General features: G+C 36.0%; 1 protein-coding gene across 2 annotated transcripts in view; it reads right to left on the bottom strand.

Annotated features, from left to right (window-relative positions):
* Gpm6a (glycoprotein M6A) overlaps positions 1-27,674 on the bottom strand; it is a 243,866-nt gene that overhangs the window by 19,511 nt on the left and 196,681 nt on the right. For both annotated transcript variants that reach the window (XM_070016456.1, XM_070016455.1), the window contains exons 2-3: positions 14,887-15,079; positions 2,318-2,474 (exon numbers count right to left, since the gene is read on the bottom strand). In XM_070016456.1, coding sequence (XP_069872557.1) covers positions 2,318-2,474; positions 14,887-15,079 — 350 coding nt within the window. The remainder of the gene's footprint in view (positions 1-2,317; positions 2,475-14,886; positions 15,080-27,674) is intronic.

Here is a 27,674-nt window from a genome sequence, read left to right as displayed (position 1 = left end):
TGGGTAGAAAATGAACTTTACTCTTTTTGATGCCAGTGACTCTGAGGCCAAGGTGACAAGCAAGGGTATGGAGAAGTCTCTCAGGGCTCCACAAAGCTAACTACAGCCTCTACTGTGGACTTCTTAGGCCCTGGAGTTGAGGTGCACGGAGCATGCGTGAGAGGCCCTCCCCTCGGCACTGCTGTCCGTCGGCGTTGAGGATATTGCAGATTCTCCTTCCGTCTAACTTCTGCTCATTCCCAGGTGGCAGAGGGGGTGTTAAGGGAGTGGGTGGGGCATCTTGGTGGGCCGACTCCCTGATGCATAGCCACTAGAAGAGCCCACGCAGCTGCTGCCAACCTTCTGGTCTCTTGGGTGGAAATGGGTGACACGATTGTTACTATTATAACAAAAACTGGCTCATATTATATATATGTATATATATATATATATATATATACACACACACACACACACATATATAGATATATATGAAATGCCTTTAAGATGTCTGGATGGCTGACAGATAATCAACTAGACACGTAAAGGCATTTTTTCTGTGGTGATTTTTGCTATGAACTGTATTTACAATTCTGAGTGAAACATTGACTGCAACTGTCCTGGCAAAAGAGCCATCCTGAGAGTAGAAATGTGCCTCTCCGTGGGGCCTGAACTCTGGGCCTGGGCGCTGTTCCTCAGCTCTTCAGCTCAAGGCTAGCGCTCTACCACTTGAGCCATAGCACCACTTCTGGCTTTTTCTGCTTATGTGGTGCTGAGGACTCGAACCCAGGGCCTCATGCACACGAGGCAAGCACTCTACCACTGAGCCACCTTGCCCACTCTCCTTCACTTTTACTAGTTCACTTCTGTAGTGTCATGGACTCTGAGGTGGAAAAGCTTTGGAGATGATGTTAAGCAAGCTGTGACTGCAGGGAGGTTCAGTGACTATCTAAAAGCTCATAAACGACATTTCCGTGCTGCTATCCAAACTATAAGGAAAAGCTCTTCATTAACTGAATTGACTCTTTGCTACGGGCAAAAGAGAATGATGCTAAACAGTCAGAGTCTTTCTACTTGCTAGCGAAATGGCTCCAGGGGTGACTGAGAACGCACTTAAGGCATGTTCTTGTTCATTAAGCTAACATTTTCTTATGTATCAGAATCTTCTCTAAATCTTGGATTTGATATGAGTCCAAAGAATTTAGGTGATGAGGCCCAGGTTAGAACTCTTTGGTCACATTATTCTCATTTGTTTGAATATGTGCATGTTTTCTCTGCGTGTGCTATAATAAATGATGTCTAAATTAGAAAAAGATGAGTTCTGTGAGAAATTATTCCATTAACAATAGATAGCCACAACTGGGGAAAATTATTTTATCCGATAACACAGAGCAGCACCCTGGCATCTTCTGCTAGCTAGTGAGGAAAACTGTTTATTCATGGGTAGTTTTCAACTTTTCTGTGAGATTGGGGCAATTTACATCATTCCTTATTAGAGACAGCATACTTAGTATAAATTATATGCTATAATTAAACATAAGTTCTTATATAGCCTAGCAAAGAGAAAATCAGGTCAATGTAAGGTGGAAGGTTCAATATTTCATTGCTATGAAACTATTCTGCCTAAAACATGTGACAATATTTTCAGCCATTCTCAATATTCACCATTCTGGGAATTGCTATGTAACATTTTTTTTTGCATTGCACTAACTCTAGCATATGAATAAAATTTGATGAATCACTTAGTATCATATTAAACAAAAAGGGCTGAGGACCAGATTCAATAAGATCTTCATCATAAATCAGGAGAAAAGAGAAATTAACTCTATTTTTACATTTAAAAACACGGAGTTGTGTTCAAAGAGAGGCAGAACAAAATCCCACCCTTCAAACTGAGAAGGGATTTTGGTATCATTTCTTATGAGAACCTCCAAAGCCTTTTGTCATAAATAATCACAAACCAATAGACATTTCTGTTGCCTGTAGAAGCAAAATCGATTTCCTTGTGCTGCATGCAACTTGGAATTTAAATCTGAGAATGACCATAGGGGTGATATGAATGTGGACGCTTTATAGTCATAAACTGACAGGTGGAATAGAAACCCCCCTTTGTACAACTACTGAAGGACAATTTTTGAAATGTATGGATAAAAACATAAAACTGAGTTTCCTCGAAGCATCTTCTTAACTTGGAACTGATTTTGTCAATGCGTGGTGATAACCACCACAGAAGGCAATCCCGCTGGATTAAAGAATCCTTGAGCTCTTGGTGGAGGAATGTAAAGAGCTCGTGGTGCACCGAAGGGAACGCGATTGAACTCGCAGGGAGACAACCTACCCAGGCACTCACGCATCTACCACAGGTGGTGATTTTGAAATCGCCATAGAGATCTTTGATGGCGCCGGTTGTGAAGAAGCCTTCCACCATCAGCAGAATGCCATACACGAAGAAAGCCGCTGCGATGCCGTAGATCACGTATTTAAAGATGTCAATCCTGGGGGAGATGGGGCGAGGGGGAGAAAGGACAATGTTTTATTTTAGACACTTTTAAATTATTGTAAGTTCACAGAAATGGATGATCACGTCCTTAAGGATCTTCAGAAATGCAAGTTGTAGAAACTGTATGTTCCTAATGGAGGTTGGGCTTTCAAACATTCTTGTTCCCATTTCTAGCATATGCATGTACATATGCATTTCATTTGGTCACTTTTAATATTTGTAGGCATTGGATTGGAGGATTTCATGACCATAGGTTTCTTCTTCTCCTCCAACACATAGACTATAACTTATGCATAATACAATTTTCCTATTGGAAGTATGAAACTCAGTGGGGTTTTTTAAAATTGTATTTGCCTTTATTCATTGACCACAAGCAATATTTTTCATCAGCAAAGAAACTCTATAACCAGTAGCATTCCTTACCAATATCTCACACACTGCACAACTATATTATTACTCCCCATTTCCAGTGCCAGTCAATCATACATCTTCATGTGGGAGACAGAATACATGAGGATGATATACAGAAGGGAAGACAGTCTGATGAAGGTTAATTAGATTAGAAGGATGTGTCTACAAGCCAAGGGAAGACTGAACCCCCTGTGCCACACAAGGCAAAGATCAGGATCCACCCTAAGTCTCAGCTGAAGTTCAGCTCTGCTGATAACTCAGTTCCAGAAGCCTGGCTTCACCAACTCAGAGCAAATACAATTTTAAATTAATTCATCAATTTATACTTATTTGCTTATATATAGATATATTAGTGCTAATAACTGAGCCAAATATATCTGTTATCTATAATAACATAGATAACATATCCACAGGCTCATCGCCTCATTTGTTTCGTTTGCCTGGTTTGTGGTAATTTTTTATTTCAGTGTCAAGAAAGTGTCACTGTGGGGTGTGTGTGTGTGTGTGTGTGTGTGTGTGTGTGTGTGTGTGTGTGTGTGTGTGTGTGTGTGTGTGTGTGTTTATAACTGTGTGTGTATTTGAATGTGAAGTAAAGCTACTTGAAACCAATCCTGACACTGCTTGATGCATAGTATGCATCTCTCAGTAGGATGAAGTGGTAGTGGATTGACACTAATGCTATGTTGTCAGATATCTCTTCTGATTTAGAAAAACAGCAAATTTGTAAATGTAGGAAAATGGTTGCTACTACTTAATCCTTAAATTCAATTCATTACAAGGTAAGCCATAAGATTTATCCACTTATCTATTTGTAAGTATACCTACACTATTAGTAAAACCTTTTCATCTTACAAGCCCGAAACCACACTGTTGAACAACACTCCTCCTTTTTCTCATGTATACCTGTCCCAGTCACCATTCCACTTTTCATTTCTATGAGGGTCACTATGCTAGATTTCCTATATAAATGCTGTCATTGTACCTCTGCTGATTGGCTTGTTTTACTTAGCGTAAAGTCATTCAGGCTTATTCAAGGTATAACATGTATTGGGATTGTCATTTTTTGATGCCCAAATAATATTCCGCTGCATCTATAAATCAATGTAATTGTAGCCTACCTATCCATCAACAGATATTTTGACTGTTTTAACATCTTGTATAATAGAATATGCAGCAATGAACATTGCAGTGAGGTATCTCTTCAAAAATCTTTATTTCCATGTTTTAACATAAATAGCTCAAGTAAGATGGAAGAGATCATCTTGCAACCTTCATTGAAAATAACTTGACTGTTTGTGTGTGTGCTTATCACTAGGCTTTCTATTGTGTTCCATTGGTTTATGCTTGTGTGTGCGTGTGTGTGTGCGCGTGTACGTGTGTGTGTGTGCATGTGTGTATGTGTGTGTGTGTGTGTGTGTGTGTGTGTGGTGTGTGTGTGTTTGGCCAATACCAGTCTGTATTGATTATGTAAGCTTTCTTGTTTGGAAATAAAGATGTGTGAGGGAGGTCTCCACTTTATTCTCCTTGTTGATAAATACTATTTTGCTTTTCAGAGATTTTGTAATTTTTTACATGAATTTTACGACTGAACACTTCTCTACTTCTGTAAAATTGAATTCGGGTTTTCAAAAAAAGTGAATTGATCCGTAAATCCTTTGGATTTTATGACATTTTAACTTAGCAACATTAAGTTCATGGACATGATTTTTTTTCCTTAGGATTGCACTTTCTGTAACTTTTTTCAGCATGGTCTTCTGGTTTTCACAGGGAAATGTTTTGCCTCTTTAGATGAGTTTGTCTCTAAATTCTAAACATTTTTCATCTTCAGAATGTTATTAAAGATGGGCTTATGTTGGCATGAATTCAATTTTTCTTAATCATTTTAAGCTTGTGAAATCTTGTTTTGTGATCTACTATATTTTATATCTTGGTAAATGTTCCAAGTGCTGTGGGATGGAATATTACTTATTTGTCCTTTATGGTTATTTGGCCTACAATGTAGCCCAATGTATTTTTTCTTTATTGTCAGAATGAAAAATAACAATACTATGGGCAGTTTTCTCAAGTGCCCGAATACTGGATACATGATCCAATCTTTTCCTTCAAGACAGAAGTCATGAAAAGGAACCACCTATTCTTGTAATGAGCTCTGCTGGCTTAAGGTAGAGGCTGATGTGGGTTGAGATTGTACTTCTATTTCAGTGTAACTATTTTCAGCTTTTTTTGTGAAGCTATACTGTTCCCATCTCTTAGGTAGATTCTGGAAATCTCACGAAGATGTTTTGGTTTGCTGATCATTGTCAAATTACTATTTCCATGTGGGACCTAGGGCAAGGACATACTATTTCACCATCTTGCTGCCATTATTTCTTTCAAATTAATGTTTCATTTGGCTGAAATGAATGTGCACGTTAAGTTTAACAAAGTTTAACTGACATCAGCTGATGTCAGTTGATGTCAGTTGCAACATTCATATGCCTTTTGGTTTTGCCTCTTTGAGATTTAACCCAAACATTTCAAGAATATCTTGCAGTAAGTATTGTTATAAATTGGTCTAGTTATGTATTGATTTCCTAACAAATGATCACAACCTTGGATTAAAATTCTATTTTCTTTCTTAAAGATCAGGAAGTTGAAAAACTGAAACCAGTTTTTACTGCCTTAAAATCCAAGTATTGATGAAACAAATGTTGGTTTTATCAATGATATGTTAATAACCTTCAGATGATGAACTTAAGTCTCAACCTTAAGATCAGATCTAAAGTAAGTTTTGCCTCTATTTCACTACTTTGGCTTTCCAAAATCATAACATACCCATGGCTTCTCAGGTACCTACCTGACCTCCTTTCCAAACTTCTCAGTGTTTGTATATACATCTATTTTACTGATTAAACAGTAGTTCATGATCATTGTACAAATAAAGATAAGTAACAGTATTCAGATATTGTATTCCAATTGTATTTATAAATATTTAATTTCAGAAAGTTATTATATGAAACTTTTCAATCCCCACTTTAGTCACTATATTCTACATACTTTTAACTATTATATTCCCAGTAAGATTTTGGGGAGATACTTTCATTTAAAGATGCATTGTACCAATATGGGCTCCAGTAATGTCTGCAGCCCAAATCGAGCACCGATTAATAAGTTGCTTTATATAATGAAAGGGACTCGACAACTTTGATTAACAAAAAAATCTTGAGGTGAAAAGTTATAATGGATTATATGTGGGTGAGTCCGAGGTAGTTGCAATGGTTTTCAAAAATGAAAGAGAGGTGAAAAGACCATGATCAAGTATAGAGATACGAAGATGCCACACTGCTGGCTTTGACAATTAGCCAAAGAATGCAAGTGGCTTTTGAAATTTGGGTTAAGTGCAAGTGCATGGATTCTCTTCTATTCAGATGGAACATAGTTCTGCCATACCTTGATTTCAGCTTATTTCAGTAAACATAGTAAGACCTATTTCAGATTTCTGACTTCCAAATCTGTAAGATAATGCACTTCTTAGTGTTAAAGACATTAACATGTGGTAGTTGGTTGTTTTATGCAGCAATAGGAAGTGAATGCATCAGAATTACAAATGGCATGATGACAAAGATTTAGCCAATCTTTATTTGCAGTCTAGTTTGTTTCCCTATGATAAATTCTTAAGAAAATATTTGAAGTGTCCAGAAAGTGTATACTAAAATAGGTATAATTGCTTTTATATTTTACCTTTTTAAATCATAATATTTTGCTACTGTACCATCAGTCTTTATCAAAATGAAGAATTAATATCATGTAAGCTTTCAATTATTCTCTATTTTAATGTACATTTGAATGTTGTTTAACCCTTCAGTATGTCAAATTTTAATTTTATGGGGGAAATAAAAAAATTATTCCTTTTATGATTTCTTACATTGAGAATATACTTTTCTGGTCAGTCATGGGGCTTGAACTCTGGGCCTCAGTGCTGTCCCTCAGCTCTTCAGCTCAAGGCTAGTGCTCTTCCATTTGAGCTACATCACCACTTCTAGTTTTCTGGTGGTTTTATCGGAGATAAGAGTCTCACAAACTTTCCTGCCCGGGATGGCTTTGAATCGTGATCCTCAGATCTCAATCTCCTAAATAACTAGGATTACAGGTGCCTGGCTGAGGATATATTCTTTCCCTGTAATATGTGAAATTTTAATTTTTATTTGCTTCCAGTTTTGTACATTAATTTATATTTGTAATACACATCACTTTGCAAGTGTTTTAGTAAAACTACAAAAAATATAATTTTGTACTTATGAGTACTTTCATCCACTTGAATCACTTTCCCTTCTTTTCTTCCCTCCCATGGAGTATTTATTTTTAGCATGCATAATGCCAATGCCAGACAGTAGTAATCATTGTAATGTTTGCACCCTCACAATTTGTTAAGCCCAATACATCCCAGAACTTTGTTAAAGTTGAATAACACTGATTCTGTCTGCTTAGTATGATGTGGATGGCACTTTGTTCTCATATTTTTGTGTGTCCATGTATGGACTATGAAATTTTCTTGCTTTGTGATGTGGTCCTAAAGACTAGTCCTGCGATTTGCAATGTTCTAACCTAATATTTTGTCCAACAAAAGAGTTTAATGAAAGAGTAACCAGACAAAAGATTGGCTTGGAAAAAAAGTATACATTTGACATAGAAATATTGTAGAAATAGAGCAAATTATTGTAGTTGAAAATATATTTTATACTTGATATTCACTACAACCCAATTAGTGAAATGTGCACTGTTGCTACAGAAACTGTTCTTTAATTAATATGACTAAATGAGTTACAGATTAAAAGTATCTCAGAATTTAAAGTTCATTATCACCTGTGTCTAGACACCTTATAACCAGGCAACTTATTTCATGCTAAAGTGATCCATGTCCTTTGTAGAAAATTTGACTTCTCAAAAGTCTTAATACTCCACTTAAAATCTTTCGACAATTTCTTTCACCATTAAAAAGCTAGAATAGTTTCCTTCTTCTACTGATCAGCTTTAAAAATACTATTTGAAAGAAAATATCATGCCCCTATTTATAGACATTTCCTAAAATTTCTGAATTATTGTGTTTTTGAGTGTTGGAAAAGAGAACAGAAATTATCTTTCAGGTCTGAAACTTACTCATATATTTACTTCTACTGAATTCTCTTCCCCTGTTCAACAGTATCACAAGTGGAGAACTCTGACAAGTATAGCCAGGCTGACAAACAAGGATTAGGAAACATGATAATGGATATTAAAATTGTGATCCAGCTTCAAGAATGATATCATCTCACCATTATAACCAGCCTTATCATCACTATCAACATCATAATGTCAATTATTGTATATTGCTTATTCTATAAAAGTCATGTTGTCCTTGTTTTAAACCATCTGGATCCATATCAAATTCTTTAGAAGTACGCATCATTGTTTGTCCCTTTTACTGATGAAGAACTGAGATAGAGATTTTAAATAATTTGTTTAAGATATCTAGAAAAGGGCTGAGCCTATATGGAATAAACCCAGATTGTAGATTATCTATTTGAACTGTGGTTTAGGTATTTAGTTTTGTTGTTGATGTTCTAAATTAGAAGGCAGCTTTGTTGCTGTTGTTGTTGTTGTTGTCTTGAGGCTTGAATTCTGGTCCTGGGCACTGTCCTTGAGCTCTTTAGCTCAAGACTAGCTCTTTGTAACTTGAGCCATAGCACCACTTCCAGTTTTCTGGTGGTTGATTAGAGATAAGAGTCTCATGGACTTTTTTGCCTGGGCTGGCTTTGAACCACAATCATCTCAGATCTCAGCTTCCTGAGTAGCTAGGATTACAGGCACCCAACCTGAGTTTAGTATGTTTTTCTTTTAAACACTGATTTGAGGGATCCTTTAAGGTCTACTCCTGGATGGTAAGCTGACTCTGCCCTCCTCGCTGCCAGGTCTCCACCCAGTACCTGCACAACTGGCACAACTGGAAGAGGTCACATCTGCATCCGCTGAGATCACATCTGGATTCGGTGTGGCCACATCTTTCCCAGCGCCCTACCCTAGATAAGGCCTAGCCCAGGGCCGGTCACCCTCTTTTTCCCAGGATCTTTCCCAGCTGTGTAGAGTTCCAACATGCCCTGGTGCCCAGCTCAGGCGCCAGCCATTGGAGTGGCTTTCCTCACTGGGTAACCAGAGCCAGAGGCTGCCCCTCCCTCTAGCAGCCACCACAATCAATTGAAAAACAGAAACCCTGAGAATGGCTCCAGGCTGGGCTCTGTGAGTTTTTTCACAAATAGCCCCAGGGAAAAGCTACTGTTTGTTGAAAGGCCTCAACTCTACCCAGAACCTAGCCTCATCACTGCATCCCCCTCTTTTGTGATTCTCAAAGCAGATCACCCTCCCAGAAAACTAACCTGGGAGGGGGATCTCAAAATCTTGGGTAAAGCAGAGCATTTTTCTGCCTCTTCCAACAAACCGACTTAAGAAACCAATCAAGCCACAGGACCTCAAGATGACCAGAGACAAGAGGCTGGTTACAGACAAAAGGGAGATACAGGATTCTTCCCACCCCTCCCCCCCCAAAAAAAATCAAAGAACTTTTCTTTTTTTTCTTTTTTTTTCTTCTTCTTCTTTTCTTTTTTTGTTTGTTTTTTGTTTTTTGTTACCATATATATATATATATATAAAATTTTTTTCTCTTCTAAAACTTTTATTAATCTTTAATTTTTGCCTCTTCTGAAAAAATAATTGTTTTCCAGTAACTTTTTTTTTCTCTCCTCATAATTTTTATTTTAGGAATACGTGAATGAGCGTTTTCCTTTCTTTTCTTGTCTTCTTTCTCTTTTTCTTTCTTTCTTAATTATCTATTTGTTTTTTGTCTAGCTCTACTGAACTTCTGATCTTTTCTTCTCCCTTTCCCATCCCTTCCACCTTTTCCTCTCTTTTGTTCTTCTTTATGTGACTTAACTCTTGTCCTGCACATCCTCAGATAAACCCGTAGTTAACTAGTAGACCCTATACCCCATTGTGTACACACTTAATCCACAAATTTATTACTCAATCCAAAACCTCTGAGACTTAAATTCATTAATAGCAGTACTACCTCTTTATACCTATATAATATTTTAAGCATTTTTTTAAAGTTTTTCACATCTCCTCTATGTCCCTCCCTTTCTCCCAACATGCCGTGGTGCCAGCCGTTATGATGAATGAACTGACCCTTTACCTGAATACTACAGGGCTGGTGTGGTTCTTACTTGGCCTCTTCTTAACAGATACTAGCCTGGCTGAATTACTTCATTTGATTAATTATTTCAAAGGTCAAACCATATTAAATAAAATGGTTTTCTAATATAAATTCTAACTATAAATTCAACTGTGTTTTCTCTACAGAATTCATCAATAATCTCTTAACAACATTCTAGATCAGTTTAGATTGTCTACACACTGCTATGGTTCCTGTCAGCCTGTAAGCCTTGTTAGGGTGATTTCCTTTCTCATTCTCATCCATGCAGCTAACACTTACTCATTTCATTAACTTCCAAGGAATAAAGATGAATTACAAGAAAACTAAAATATTTGTCCATACATGAAGTTACTAGAGAGTAAAGCCAATTAACTTATTTTATCTGAGCATATTAGGTGCTTTTTTGTTTTGGAATATTAAAGAAATCACGATCTGGAGAACTCCAGATTTTAATACAGGGAACTGAAATCATAGCTAATACTTTTTGAAATTAAAATGTAGTTACTCTGAAAATAAATGGCATAAATGGATTTGTTTTAATTTTTCAAAGCCCAATACCACTGATATTGAATCAATTATAGGAGGTAAGAGTGACCTTTCCTTAGACCTCAGAAGGGTTACTCAGGATGCTGAGGTCTTACTTGTTTGGATCATCTTTTGATATCCAATTTTCTAACTAGTCCTCACATTTGATTTTGCATGAATCTACTTTGCTGGTAAAATGATTATCTTCCTTCTTTCTCACATTGTCACATAACAGTTATGAAATTCAATAACAACCCTTTGCTAAAATTTCTTAGATAAGAAAGTCTAGATGGCAAACCAGACAATTTTTTCTTATCAGGGAGTATGGAAAGTGTTAGATTCATGAACTATTTCCAATGTTGAGTAAGCTTTAGTAGCTGTTAACCCCATAGAAGAGTGTTTAGAATGTAGCAATGTTGCCTAAAAGGAGGAAGGCATGATGTTACTCTTTATGACAAGATTGCATCTGACAATGGACCTGGGTTTGAGAAAATAAATTTGTAGTTTGAGATAAAAAGCTCTTAGAAACCAACTAGATGAAGGCATTCAGAGAAAATGAAATTTCTGTCCAGAGGTTCCAAAATCTTTGAGAAATTCTTTGTCTCTGTCCCTCTGTCCTTCTGTCCCTCTGTGTCTCTGTGTCTCTCTCCTCTCTCCCTCCCTCCCTCCCTCCCTCCTTCTCTCTCTCTCTCTCTCTCTCTCTCTCTCTCTCTCTCTCTCTCTCTCTCTCTCTCTCTCTTTCTTTCTCTCTCTCTCTCTCTCTGGGGAGGTCTTCACCTATCGAGGGCATTGTGACAATCATTTATTAGGTAACATCAAGAAGGACTGTAGAACCTAGTGATTTCAGATCGTCTCTCATATGGATGCTGATGACATTTAGAATGGCATGGCATTTCTGAAGTACAGTTTTCATAAGGATGAAAATCAATTGTAAACTATGTCAAAGAAATACATGTGCTTCGCTTTAGAGTTGAAGGTATTGACTCTGTCAGCTTATTTGTATGTATATAAGATGAGGCAGAGAGGAAGAGAGAGAGGGAGGACGGGGGGGGGGGGGAGAGGGGGGGATTTGGTCCCAGCTATCGAGAATAACTGAGAAGTTACTTCCACTGGTACAAGTGCCAAATCTAGAGACATTTTCTTTTAGTTCACCCACCCAATAAGCCAGCTTCTTTTTCTTTCTAAGTATAGAATGGAAGAATACTTGATTGGGTTGAGTCATCAAACTATAGATGAAGCAAGGAAGAATCTCCGTAAGTTCCTAAAATGATCCAAGTCTTGTCTCCACAGTCACTCTTACACATAACTTCTCACACTTCCAAGTAAGTAATATCACCTTCAAGCATAGTCTTCAATCTCCACTGCCTCACACCGCCTTACCTATTCAATTTCTCTTCTCTTATACATCCTTGCCCAGGGAATCACTCCCACCTCTAAACCTTTCTACAAACTTTGAATTTGTCAAATGGCATTAGCCACACTGAGACATCTATGCTATCTATTTTCATATCTTCCTTCAATATTTTCATAATATATCTGTTGGCAGAAAGAGGGATTTATTCCATTTGATATGTCTACAAGGTCTGTAAAAGATACTTAAGGAATTTGAGCCATTAAAAAAATTAATTTGGTATTGATTTTTCCCCCAAGGAAAATGGTATTCTTTCTGTTCCAAACATGCTGTCTTGGCTTCACATTTAGTTGTCATAGATAGAACAAAGGTAAAAGTATCCTATAACATGTGTGATATCCAATCGGTTCTCAGCTGTCTCTTGGTGCTCCAGAACTATTGTATCATTCTGTTATGCATTAGTTTGACATATAAGTCTCAAATATATGATCTGACAGTTGGACAATAGATGTATGAATTCATTTTTATTATGTTTATGATTCCTTTTAAACTTCTGTAACTAAATTTTGCAATTTGAATATAGACTAAATATAGAGAATCTGTAGATTTTAAGACATCTGTGGTAGCTTAAAATAATGAACAGTGAGAACATATTTTGTCCAGGATAGGCTGTGCTATAACTAACAAGAAAATGTCATTTTTCTCACATTAAAATATAACCATGCAATCCTCTTTCTAAAACTCTTCAAACTAACTAGCAATAACCCAGAAATGCTCAGAGAACTTAGCTGGCATTCCAAATGATGAATATCCATTATAAACTTAAAGATTGATTCATGGCCATTTGAATCAAAAGCATTGACAGTTATTAAATTTTGGTTTAATGTATGCCCTTACATTTGATCTAATATAAATCAATAAACTACACTGGGACTTAAATGATTTAATTTAATGGATAAATCAAATTTTAGAATAAATTTATACAGTAATTTTGCAGCATGAAATATACAGCTTTTAACTTGATGCTAATTATTTATTTCCCTTTTTAGTGACATTAGTGATACTCCAGCAATTCATATTTATGGACTCTTTTTTGATAATTTCTTTGTAAATCTTCACATCTTCTGGTCACTATAGAAGGGGTTTGAAAAAAATATTTAGGTTTTCTAAGTCTAACAACATTATCCTCATTATATTTCTTTTGTTTACATTGAATATAATTATAGTCTTCTTATTCCTTTTTATTAAAATTATTACTCAATTGTTTGAAATCTCAGCATATTTTAAATGATCATAAATATTGTTGGTCCCAAATATTCTGCTATGCCTTTGTTGGTGGTGGTGGTGGTGGTGGTTGTGGGGCCTGAACTCTGGGCCTGGGGGCTGTCCCTGAGCTCTTCAGCTCCAGGTTAATGCTCTACCACATGAGCCACCTTCCCAGCCTCTTGCCATGCTTTTTATCTGGGGATATGTTCCCTTTGGCCCTAAAATAAAGAATTGTTTGTTGAGAATTTGTTAGAAATTAAAAATTTCACTCTTTTCATTTTCATAGAGCATTGCTAACTTTAATTAATAAAATAATAAATATACTTTATTAAACTATCTTGTTCAAGTTAATTGATCTATAACTGATATACAAGAAATTTAGCAATATTATATATTTTTTATTTTATACTTGGAGAACATTTTTTTCTCTACCTAGGAACCTATGCAGGCTGACTAGGTCTTGTCTGAGAGTTATAATTATATCAAGACAATAGCATCCTATCTGCATATATCTGAAGTGTGATCAACTTATTTTATTTGGTAAGATATGAGTGAAAAGCAAAGCTATTAGGAAAATTTAGATAAAGACCAAGGTTTAAACCTACAATTATCTCATTGCAGAAAAAGTGTGTATGCAGGAAAATGACCAAATAAGGAACATGAAATACATAATACCATGAAATAAATGTAATAATGAATTGAGGAGTTGAATGATTAACAAAACTAATGGCTCTTGAAACAAATAGTAGTTGAGTTTTCCCTCTCCAAAATAATCTACAATACACAGTTATTTTCCAATTATGAGCATGGACAACTAAACAGATAATAGGAAATAAATTTATTTAATTTGATAACAAGTAGTAAGGGACTGAACTGAAACAACAAACATGCACTAACAATCAATTGGAGTTGTCTTTTTTTTTTCTTTGGAGCCGTTTTTCTTAAATATAGTCTTAGCCGGGAGCTGGTGGTTCATGCCTGTAATCCTAGCTACTCAGGAGGCTAAGATGTGAGGATCGTGGTTCAAAGCCAGCCCTGGCAGGAAAGTTCGTGACACTCTTATCTCCAATAAAACCACTCAGAAAACCAGAAGTGGAGCAGTGGCTCAAGTGGTAGAGCATTAGACTTGAGCTGAAGAGCTGAGGGACAGTGTTCAGGCCCAGAGTTCAAGCCCCATGACCAAAAAAAAAAGTCTTAATTTTATGTCTTAGAGCAGAAAAGCATAACTGAAACTTCTAAAACTATTGCATATCTTCTTATGATTCATACCTTTACCAGAGACTTTAAAAATCTTTCATGATCCTCACAGTGTTTTCAACATAGCACAGAAAGTCAAATTCTATGCCTATAGCCAGAGTTAGGATTTTTTTTTTAAGGTCGGAACAAGCTTGGGCATTGGGTGATCCTAGAATTCATAGTATAGTCTAGATTTTTAGGGCTCCTGTTCTCTAGTCTTTCTATTCTTGATTCAGAACAGGTTACTTTGGCCTCTGACCCTATGTGAAGTGCCTGTATTGCTAGAGAGAGTTTGTTCTGATGTACATTATCACTACACTTAACTGTAGACACTTAATTGACACATGAAAGTACACAACCGCAGGCTCTTTGAGATGCTATACTAGAATGACTTACATGGTGAAAACATCCAGTGTATCTCCAGCAGTTCTTGCCATCTCAAAGTAGGTTTGCAGAATGTTGACAGTTCCAGAAAGTGCTTCATGACCACAGCCACAGAACAGGGCAACCCCAGCATAGAGCAAGATGGTGGCGATCAGTGATGCGTAGGGAATCCCTCCCAAGCATTTAATACAGCACTCAAAACACCCTGTAGGAAATGAAGAGAAAACCAAACAAGTGAACTTTTCATATTTGGGGTTGATTTAAGTAACAAGGTTTTTTTTTCCCCCATTCAGCATTACAGGAAATCATGTTTGTATTGACAGCGGACACTAGTTCAAACATATAAATCAAATTCTAGAACATCCTAGAGGGTGTTATGATCAGGTTCCTTATATTATAACCCTTCCTCCAAGAGGAGATGCTACTCATGGCTGAGAATTTCCACTTTCACTCTCAAATCCACACAGGTATTCCTTTGTTACCAAGATTTCCTATGATAATCTTACCACATAAAAGTGTATGCTACTCTATAAATTTTCTATGCTTGTTTTTTTATTTCAATGGAATCTCTATGGCTGTGTGTTTCAACAATTTGAAACCTATTAATGCCTTCTAAACTCAACTTATTGTTTTTAATATGTTTATTATTGTAAAAATATTGTATAGAGGGGTTACAGTTACATGAGCAAGGCAATGAGTACATTTCCTATCAAGCATTGTTGCCCTCTCCTTTGTTTTTCCCCTGCCATCCCTTCCCTACCACCTCCACAACCCACACCTAAATTGTAAAGTTCGTTTTTCAACACAGTGTCTTGTATATCTCATTGTTACAATGGGTCCACCTGTATTCCTATTTAAGCATGTTGTTTTTTCCCTTCCCTTCCCCAAATTAGAGAAGTGTATATACAAGATGCAGGCACCAACATCAAATACAGTGAGAATAGGGGTTATACCGTGGAGGAACATACAAAAGATCAAAAAAAAATCACACGGTACCTTATAAATACGTTAGAAACAATAACAAGAAGGAAAAAAAAAACACTTTTGTCCCTATCTTGGGGTTCATTTCGCTTAACATCATCTTATCTGGTCATATGTTCATAACTTTTGACCTTTTCTGCTTGTCCCAGACATATACTAGTTATGACTGTTTTTGACCAGCAGATTGTAAACATGGAAGAGAATGGAACAGACAATATCTGAATTACTGACTATGGAAAGGGAATCATTTTAGTTTAAATGCTCTTTATATAGTGACTCATAATGTAATTTTGATTTGTTTCTATAGTTCATGGGAATTACACAAGGGAATTACTTTCATTATGGTTCCTGTGAGACTAAATGAGCTCATATATAAAAAATAGTTTTTAGTATAATGACTGCAATAAATGTTACCTACCATTACTAGATACCACCTTAACTATTATTAAGAATAATTATTCTACTGGTATAGGGCTGTCAAAAATTTTTGATCAAAGAAGCCACTTTTTCTTTTTGAAGTTTCATCACATATATCTCTATTGAAAGATAACTTTTGGTATTTAGTCTGAGACAGTAGAATGCTATGGGTGACAATATTCATGTTTTGTAGTAAGGAATACTGATGAACTATTATGAGTCAGGTAAGAAGGTTTACAAGTTAACCTGCAAAGATAATCCTAGTTTCCAAGAGATTGCCTCCATCTTCTATCTTCTCGACTCATGTTCGTACACTAGAGATTCCTTCCAACTTTTCTTCCTTTTCAAATTTCTGGTTCAAATCTCACCTGGTCAACAGAATGTCCTGTCTCCCACCCCAACAAAGCTAAATAATTTTCCTGTAATTTTTTTTCAGAAATAACAATTGAGGTTTAAAAGTGGATTGTGATTATGGAATTTAGGCCACTCATAATTAGATATATGGATGCTTTATTTAGAAGATATTTAAGAATAGAACATGACTACTTCGAAATGCTTGGGTTCGATGTTCCAGACTTGATTCTGGTGTGCAATATTTGCAAATACATAAGGAGATACCTTGAGGATGGACTGATATCTAAACACAAAATCATTTATGTATTATGTATACATATATTTCAGTATATCAACTGAAGGCAAATTTATAAAATATTTTAGCATGTCATCATTCTGTGATCTATCACATGAGATCAGGTATGGGATTTACTACTGGCAGTATCAAGACTCAAAGGTTTCAGATTTGAGAGTATATTGAATTTCAAAATTCAGCCATATATATGTGGATATATATACTTATGCTCTATATATGGTATATGGAGAACATATATAGAGAACATATATACATATATATATGGCAAGAGATAATTGCAAAGTTCCTGTGTGAATGACTATATCCACAGATTGAGCTAGATTGCTATTTTAATATTTCTCATTGAACTGGTTTCTAGAGAATTATAGCCCAGAGGGTGTTATAAAGGGAATCTGAACACCTCCCTGCTTTTATAGCTCTTGCTCATACAACAAAAATCATTTCCTGAACATGCCTTCAGGACACACACACACACACACACACACACACACACACACACACACACACACACACACACGTGGGAAAGTAGAAAAGGTTATAACAGCTTGAAACTTCATATAGTTGGAAAAAAATTTTCACAAGCAGATGGTTGAGACCAGTGTGTGTAGTATTTGAATGTCATTGAACACAGTTTTAAATAGAGATTAACAGGGTGGCAGAGAAACCTTTGAACTATTCTCTTTAAAGATCTAAAATTCCCCTCTTGCTAATTGTTTAGCAAGGTACGAGTTAAAGATACATTTGAAAGAAACCAAAGAAAAACTCCTTTGACTCAAAAAGAATTTCAAATCCCACTTCTCTGTGGTTTGGTTCCTGTGCTAATCTCAAAACACTTAATACACCTTGAAAGTACCTTAAAAAAAAAAAACACTTGATACAGTTGTGGAAGATTTATTTTACAGCCATCATGTTTGAGATGTCTAAAACAGATAAACATATTCAGCAAAATTCTTTCAAGTAGAATAAGCTTAAATACGAAAAAAATGTCTAAACACCAAATTATATTTGTTGGGTCTTATTTATTTATTTATTTATTACATTTATTATTGTGAAAATATCATACAGAGGGGTTACAATTACATGGGCAAGATAATGAGTACATTTCCTTTTTTTTATTTTAAATTTTTATTTTTATTTTTTGTGAACATACTGTACAGAGGGGTTATAATTACATGGGGGCAAGATAATGAGTACATTTCCTATCAAGCATTGTTAACTCCTCCTTTGGCTTTAAGCTTAAAAAAATATAATTGAATAAAGATAAAAAAAATAGTAAGAATAGATCCAGAGAAGATAAAATGATAATCAAGAGATTATTACCCCACTACCACTGCAGACTTGCGGTTCTAATTCAGAGTCAGTTTGTGCTTAATTCACACTTTTATTGTGTTTTAGATAAGCAATATTATGTTCTATGCTAAGCTCTATATCCTCAAGAAATAATAAAACTCATAGTATTGGAAGATAAAATATATATTTAATGGAGTCGCAATTTTTAAATTTAGAACATAATATAAATTCTAATAAAGGAAATTCCAATAAATGAATTTTGACATAAATTCCAATAAGGGAAAATGGACAAGTCTGAGGTAAATGCATTTCCAAATGAGTTAAAATCTCCAAATGAAATGAAACTATTTCAATACTTCCTATTGAATGTTACTATTTAAATTCCTTATGTTGTCTTTACTGACAAACACAATTTTCTCTAAGCCAGTGAGGTAAGGCTAGAACAAATTCAGTTTAAAACCTGATCCTCTCTGCAAAACTTTAATACAAAGAAAACAAACACAATCTTGATCTCATCAGGCACTTGTTAATGGACTATGTTCCAAATAACCCTCTTATTCCGAGGAGTCTGACTTGAGTTCCTACTGGATTTAGAAGAAAACTCTCTGAACTTCCATATGGAGACGCATCATATCATTTCAGTATTCTCTCCAGCTGCCAGAATCCCACATAGTGGCTGGCAGGGGAGCTTCTTTCCACCCACGGTGAAAAGCAGCCTTGGCAGAGCAGGAGAGTTGCTATAGCAACCATGTCCCTGGACCAGGAAGCACTCTCAACAGCCACTCTTTAAGGGTAAGGATTCTCTGTCCTCCATCATCACGTTTTTACTGAACAGAAAGTGCAATTTAAAAAAAAAAAAACCTATTAAATGAATATTACTGAAGACAGCACAAGTAGAGTGCTGGCCCTGGAGAAAAATACCTTTCTTCAGCTAATCTTTATAGAAACAGTGAAGATCACTTTGCACAAAAACCATTTTCAATGCTAGGAGTTATGAGAATAGGGCCATTAATTTGCAAATAAAGCTTTGCTTCGGGATCAAATAATGAGGCAGAATTGGAATATTATAGACATATGTACACTCAGAAGCAATTCTTATAGTCAGTGTCAGATCTATTGTCTCAAGTGAAATAAAACAATGCCTTTTGTGTTAAGAGGAAAACAAATATTTAAAGTTTGGTATTATTCAACATGCTCTGAAATATTAACATTTGCCCAATATTTAGTGAGAATATACATTTTGGTACTATTTTGTACTATTTTGTGCTATTATTTAAAACATTCAGGGAAAATTGAAACAGTCTGTGCGCCCTGTCCCTCAGCTTCTTTTTTACTCAAGGTTAGCCCTCTACCATTTGAGCAATTGCACCGTTTCTTGCTTTTTCTGAGTAGTTTCTTAGAGATAAGGATCTCACAGACTTTCTTGTCCAGGCTGGCTTGGAGCCGTGATCCTCAGATCTGAGCCTCCTGAATAGCTAGGTTTCCAGGCAAGCGTCTGGTTTCTAATTATTTTTAATAAGATATAATTAATTTATTATTAATTAATATATTTAACTCCTTTCATATCAAAAAGTTTAAAATTCTTTTCTATTCAGTTGTTATGAGTTAATGGATCATTTTTCATTAATTTTTATAATTATACTATCTGTGAAAATTTTGTCCTTTATTGCTTTCATCTTTTTTACCTTTCTAGTGTGTGTGTGTGTGTGTGTGTGTGTGTGTGTGTGTGTGTGTGTGTGTGTGTGCGCGTGCGCGAGCCCGCGCGCGTGCACGCCAGTACAGAGGTTTGAACTCAAGGCCTGGTGCTCTTGCTCAGCTTGGCTGCATACGGCTGATACTCTACTTCAACCATGCACCCAACCAGCATCTCACAAGTTACTTGGAGAGAGAATCATACTGACTGGCTGTTTTCAAATTGTAATCCTCTCAGCGACTAGAGTAACTAAGATTATGCATGTGGCCCATCAGTGCGTGGCTCTCCCCTCCCCCCCCTCGCTTCTTTTTTTTTTATTGTGAAAATACTGTACAGAGGGGTTACAATTACATGGGCAAGGTAATGAGTACATTTCTTATCAAGCATTGTAGCCTCCTCCTTTGTTTCCCCTTCCTATCCCTTCCCAGCCTCCCCCCCCAATCCTCCCCCCCTCCCTGCACCAAAGTTGTGAAGTTCGTTTTCCACATAACGACTTGTACATCTCATTGTTGCAATGGGTCCACCTGTATCTATTTAAACGATTTGTTTTTCCCCTTCCCCTCCACAAATTATACCGACATCAAATACAGTGAAAGCAGGGGTTATACTGTGGGAGGGACATACAAAGCAACAAAGAAATAATCTTATAAATGTGTTAGAAACAATCGCATGAAAGAAAAAAAACATTTGAATATATATCTTAGGGTTCATTTCCCTAACATCACCTTACCTGACCTTTTCTGCTTGACTCAGACATATACTAGATATTGCAAATAAGGGAAACCATGGGACCTATGTTTCTTTGGGCCTGGCTTACTTCACTTAATGTTTACTGCAGCATTACTTACTATAGCTAATATATGGAACCAACCCAGATGCCCCTCAGTAGATGAATGGATCAAGAAAATGTGGTATATATACACAATGGAATTCTATGCCTCCATCAGAAAGAATGACATTACCCCATTTGTTAGGAAATGGAAAGGCTTGAAAAAATTATATTAAGTGTGGCTCTTTTTATTTATCTATTGGCTGTCTATTAGACAAAATCAGTGATAAATGATAAGAAAAGGTATCTTTCAGAATTCATGTTATTAAACACTCATCCACTTATCGTGGCTTGCCATTAATTTGATGTTAGTATATTTTGGGAGGTAGAATGGACAGTTCATAAATTGGAAGGCAGCCCAGGTGAAATAGAGAATCCATGTTCTCCCTAAGCCCTGCCCCCTCACCCCAAAGAAAAACTTTCATTTTTAAATCTATACTAAGCTTTTATATCATGTGATGGAAAATATCTATAAATGTTTCCTTTTGTTATTTCAGTAACTTTTTCCAGGTTAAATGTTATGCTTTTAATACATTGCTCAATTGCATGTTAACAATTTGTTCAACATTTTAGCATTGATCAGTTTGGTCAGCATATAATTATTAAGTCACAGCTGTCAGACACTTTGATAATTGCTAGAGCTGTGTAAGTTAATAAAATCATGAAAATCTCGGCTTTCCTTGTAGAGGTGAGAGAAAATAATAAACAAGGTGCTAAAGTAATTATTGGTGAGTCATGAGAAGTACCAAAACATAAACAGAGGAGAGGAAGTATTAGAATAATTCAATTTAGTTTTTTATAGCAATTTTTATTGTGATTAAGTGATTACATAAATTTTACAAATTTCACAGTATCGTGGGATAGTGATTCCATTGTCTTTATCATGGTCTATAAAGTTGATGAGTTCTGTAAGCTTTGACAATACAATTATTTCTTCCACATTGGGTGATATGTACATTTCTTTCCTTTTGCTTAGTGTTAGCTGTTCCCTCTTTCTGCTCATTCCCTCCCTCTTATCACTGCCATTGAGTTGCTTAGTTTGTTTTGATCAATTTAGTTTTTAGTATATAGTCCAGAAAAATAATAACTGAGGCAACATTTGTGAAAAGATATAAAGACAAAAATATGAGTTTTAAAAGTTTTAAAAGACAAAGAATGAAAACCTACAACAAATACAAAAAAGATAAAAACGTAAAATGTAGAGAAAAGAAAGTAATTTAAATGATAAGACTAGAAAGACCAGCATCCACAACCATGTATAATGAGGTTAATTTATAAACTAGTTGAAATGGAAATCAGTCTATCATTAAAAAGTTAACAACAATAACAAAAAAAGAAGAAAAGAAAAAAAATTCCTTAGCATCAAGTAACCAAAGTCTCCAGATCAATCGTGTTCTCTGCATTTCTCTTGGGGGAGATGAATCCCCTCCCTGGAATTGAGAGCTAGAGGCCTAATACTGGCTTAAAGTTGCTTCCAGAGCTGTCCCAACTGAGAAACTGAACTCTAGCTATCAACTGTGGTCATGGAAAATAAGTGTTTTAGACAAAGCTATCTTTACAAAGGAAAATCAGAAGATAACAGCTTAAATGAATTTTTTGCAAATAACTATATCTGAAAATTTGTAACAATTTCAGTTTAGCTTTGGGTTCTTGAAGAAGCTGTAGAAATGTCAATGAAGTAGAAGCAAGCTGATTTTCGCTTATGCTTTTTTACTAGGATACACTGTCCCTTAGGTAGGAATAAAAGAACAAAGACTTAGCCAGGCTGTTTGAGTCACATGCTCACTCCATTTTCCTCTACACAACCATGTGGATACACAATTTGTCTTAATTTTCAGGGAGATTTTTGAGCATTTACTACTTCTATACCCTATATTCTAACTGGTTTTCATAAATGTTTTGAAAATATCCAATCAAAACAGGATAATAAAATCAAATGACAGATCTGTGTGTGTGTGTGTGTGTGTGTGTGTGTGTGTGTGTGTGTGTGTGTGTGTGTGTGAGTGTGTGTGTGTGCGCTGGCTCTGGTCTTGAATTCAGTTAGGGCCTGGACCTTGTCCCTAAGCTTTTTTTGCTTGAGGCTAGTGTTTTACCAGAAGAACCACAGCTCCACTTCTGCCTTTTTGGTGGCTAGTTGGAGATAATTGTTTAATGGACTTTTGTACCTGAGCTGGTTTTCTAACCATAATACTCAGATTAGAATTACAAGTGTGAGCCACCAGCACCTGGCTTGAAATAACAACCTTTTATGTGGAATACTTTATTCAGTGCTAAAATATTATTTGACAAACCAGTTTCTAATGTTCAAAGGAATGCTTCTAAAAAGAGAAAAGATCTACCGAGTTTAGAGGTAATCTTAACTTTGTTGTTACATTTCTAAATCCCCAGAAGTGATTTCAAAAACAGAAATGCATGATCCCCTCTCTTGAGAACCTCATCTGTTCTCATCAAGTTCTTCTGTTTAATTTGAATAGCATAGAGGAACCACGTAATACTGAATTAATATTTTATTTTGAACCCGCAATGCTTTAAAACTAGTAAATCCACAAGGAAAAACATGCGATACAAAGATTAAGTGGGCACTACTCTCAGAAATAGAAACAAGTAAATACATAAAATATGAAGCGTGTAACTTGTGGTCTCCACAATTTTTATGAGCAACTCTAAGTATGTGCATTATTTTCATCTGATTATTAAGAATAAATAGTGAAAAGTATGTGAAAGCTAATTACAAATTTTTTAGAAAAAAAATTTCTTTTGTTTTGAACTGTGTTTTTTTCTAAAGATATAGATAGGTTTTTTTATGTAGAAGTATATCACTAATTATAGAACATTTGGTACTGGTCAACATGACTTAGCAAGAATGTTTTGATTAATTAAACTTGTTTCCCCAGGCAAAAAATGTTAATTGCTTCAATAATGATTAGAACCATACTTGCCTCACTGTGATTAATAAGCCCCTAGAGTGAAGAAAACATGCTTCTGATATACAAAAGCAAACCTTGGGAGGGAAAAAGAAATAAAGTGCAAGTGCACAAACTCCCAAACTCACAGAAGGTTTCTGTCGACCACATTTGTCCATTTCATATCACACGTGGACACTAGAACCCTCATCTTTCCCTGCAATGAATGCTCCTTTGATGTAAATTCTCTAGACATCTGTACAGTCTCTTCCCTCAGGCTTTTGCCCTAAGTATTACTCAATTGTTCCTGTTCATTCATAAATCTGAATGATTATTTGGTGAGTTACCCATTATATCCTAGCAAGAGATCCTAAAAGTATATTATCTCAAAATGAAAATGTAATCGAATGGTTAACTTTTTTCTTTTTTCTTTGCAGGTCCTGGGGCTTGAACTCTCAACCTGGGCACTGTCCCTGGACTCCTTTCACTTAAGGCTAGAACCCTACCACTTGAGCCACAGTGCCACTTCTGCTTTTCTAGGGTTTATTGGAGGTAAGACTCTTATGGATTTTCCTGTCCAGGCTGGTTTCAAACCACTATCCTCAGACCTCAGTCTCCTGAGTAGCTGCGATTACAGGAGTGAGCCACCTTCCCTGGCTATGGTTAACATTTTTATAGGTTTACTGGACACATTGGGAAGTTTTCTTTTAGAATCATCTGGGCCATTACAGATGAAAGGTAAATAGGCCTGCAGTCAGCTAAATGCCTTAGATTAAGTTGGATGTCGAGAAAGTATGGACATTAAATGTATGACCCCATCAGCTACTAAGTGTGGAACATGTGAGGACATCCTTGTGATCTTTCCCTTCCACGGCCTTTCTGGGGACTGGTTTGAGAATGCAGGCAAAATGGTGAGACACACTGGAAGAGGAGCTTCATGAATGAGAAAGCAAACGCTGCTCTCTTCCTAAAGGTTAACCTACGTGGAGGTGTTAGAGAAAACACGGGGCCAGATGTGGTATCGCATACGTATAATCCTCGCCTTTGGGAGTCAAAGGCAGCAGGAACATTTATTTGGACTATGTATGAGTTCAAGTCCAGCATGAGATACACACCAACACACAATCTCAAATGAACAAACAAATAAGCAAACACAACAAATGGGATTGAAAAATTTGCAGCCACTCTTACAAGCAAAAGCACAAATTAAAAATGCAGCAATTTAAATTGCTGAAAAAAATTAGAAGACAGAGTGTCTGCTTTGACCCCGAGGTCTTCGACACCCTGAAACATTACAGGATGGAATAGGAGAAACCCTAGGTATCCTTGGCACAGGACGAAATTTTCTTTAAAAAGACCCAGAAACGCAACAAATCAAAGAAAGATTGGACAAATGGGACTGCATGAAATTGCAGAGCTTCTGCATGGCAAAGGACATAGCTAGCAAGATCAATAGAAAGCCCACAGATGGGAGAAGATCTTCACTAGCCATATAATGGACAAGGGTCTCATATCTAAAATATACCTGGAACTCAAAAAATTAAATCCCCCAACAACAAATCCTCAAAGAAACAACTGCCCAATAAATAAGTGGGCTAAAGACTTGCAGAGAAACTTCTCTGAAGAGAAAAGAAGGATGGCCAATAGACACATGAAGAAATGCTCAACATTCCCTAGCCACAAAAGAAATGCAAATCAAAACAACATTGAGATGCAACCTCACCCCAGTTAGAATGACTATAATCAAGAACTCTAATAACAACAGATGCTGGAGGGGATGTGGACAGAAGGGAACCTTACTGCATTGTTGGTGGGAGTGTAAACTTGTTGAACTACTTTGGAAAGTAGTATGGAGGTTCCTCAGAAGACTCCACATAGAGCTCCCCTATGACCCAGCAATCCCACTTTTGGGCATTTACCCAAATGATCACAAACAAGACCATACTAAAGCTACCAAAACAACTATGTTTATTGTAGCATTATTTACCATAGTTAAGATATGGAACCGACCCAGTTGCCCCTCAGTAGATGAATGGATCAAGAAAATGTGATATATATATATATATATATTATATATATTATATATATATATATATATATATATATATATATACGCAATGGAATTCTATGCCTCCATCAGAAAGAATGACATTGCCCCATTTGTTAGGAAATGGAAAGAACTGTAAAAAAATGTATTAAGTGAAGTAAGCCAGGCCCAAAGAAACATAGGTCCCATGGTTTCCCTTATTTTCAATAACTACTATATGTCTGAGACAAGCAGAAATGGCCAGATAAGTAGATGTTAAGTGAAATGAACCCCAAGTTAAAGACTCAAATGTTTTTTTCTTTCTTGCCATTGTTTCTAACATATTAATAAGATATTTCTTTGTTGCTTTTTATGTCCCTCCCCCATGGTATAACCCCTGTTTTCACTGTATTTAATGTTGGTATAATTTGTGGAGGGGAAGGGAAAAAACAAATTGTTTAGGGATATAGGTGGACCCATTGCAACAATGAGATGTACAAGTCATTATGTCAGAAATGAACTTTACAACTTTGGTGCGGGAGTGAGGGGTGAGGGGGGGGGAGATGCTTGATAAGAAATGCACTCATTACCTTGCCCATGTAATGGTAACCCCTCCATATGTTATTTTCACAATAAAAAAAAATTAGAAGACAACTAAATTAACTCTAGAAAGAATCAATTACTTATAGAAAAATCTGTTTCTTTTACTTCATTTATGAAAATTATGACATTTGCAGATAAAACCACTGTAGTTAAATATGAGTCTTTTAAGGGAATTTGGCAATTTTGAACTTACAGAATTCATTCTAAATTTAAAAGAAAAATATAGTATTTTTCATTCCATAATTACTACAATGTACTAAAATTAAATAGTACAGCAAAATTTAAAACCATACTTTCAAATAGTTCTTATATTGAAATACTACATCAATATATATGGAATAGAGAAAGAGAATAATTGTAACCTGATAATCACATTATGTTGTTTTATCACCAACTTTAGTAGAATATTTAACATGGTAATAGAACAATTAATTGCAAATAGAAACAAATTGCCTGAATTTGTTGAAAAGATAATTCTTCAGAGAGGCAAAATGGCCGAGTTTCAAGGTACAAATGTTATAGTGCAAGCAGGCAGTGGAGACTCAAAAGCTTAAATGTATTTTTAAATCAACAGAACAGTAGTTTTATTCTCCATTTCTATCCCCAAAGCTCTTTCCCTCTCTGGCTCATTAAAGAAGCTATTATCATCTGCTCTGTTGCCTAAAGGCCAGAGAAATATTGGTCTAAATCCATAACGCATTATCTTTTTAATGTCATGGAGAAACTGTTGATTCCATTTGAGCATAAACCTGTCATTTTGTTGCTTCTACTATAATACAAATGAGCACCATGATCATAAAACATACACACACTGTTTTGTAACAGCAATTTTCACCCCTGACCAATTTGTCCTGTATCTCAAATGTCCTTGGCTTCTCTGGATCAAATCCTTGGTGACCCTTAGCTGATGAGGTCTAAGATAGAAAAAGGGAGTTAGCGATAGAGGAGAAGAAAAAAGCAGCCTGTGATTATGTGTGTACAGAGGGCTTCTTTTAGTTCTTTTGTGTTCTGCTCACCACCCAATAACCATAAGAGATCTCACCCTATGGATGAAAACCTGCTCTTCACATAAATCTTTTTATTTCAGGTGACTAATCCTCAGAATTTCATGAATACACACAAAGCTCATTTTCTTTTCCTGCCTGTCACCTCAGGCGACAGTGAAATCAAAATCAGAAATACTGCAAAGGAGAAGGAGAATGCTCACAGCAGACATAACAAGCAGAAGTAGTAAAGGCGACATTAAATCTTATAATATTTCACTCTAGACTAGGGCACTGAGTGTCTGAACTGTGGCTCACATGTGAGGGGTAATCAGCACCAAGACAGATACTGTGTCTTACGGATCTTGATATATCCAGCATTGCAAATGGAGTTTGGTTTATGAACACAGAAAGCTGCATCTAATT

Source organism: Dipodomys merriami, unplaced genomic scaffold (genome assembly GCF_024711535.1).
Source record: "Dipodomys merriami isolate MVZ:Mamm:240054 unplaced genomic scaffold, mDipMer1.0.p SCAF_12, whole genome shotgun sequence".
In the NCBI taxonomy this organism is placed as follows: domain Eukaryota; kingdom Metazoa; phylum Chordata; class Mammalia; order Rodentia; family Heteromyidae; genus Dipodomys; species Dipodomys merriami.
This window is presented reverse-complemented; position numbering and strand designations above follow the sequence as displayed.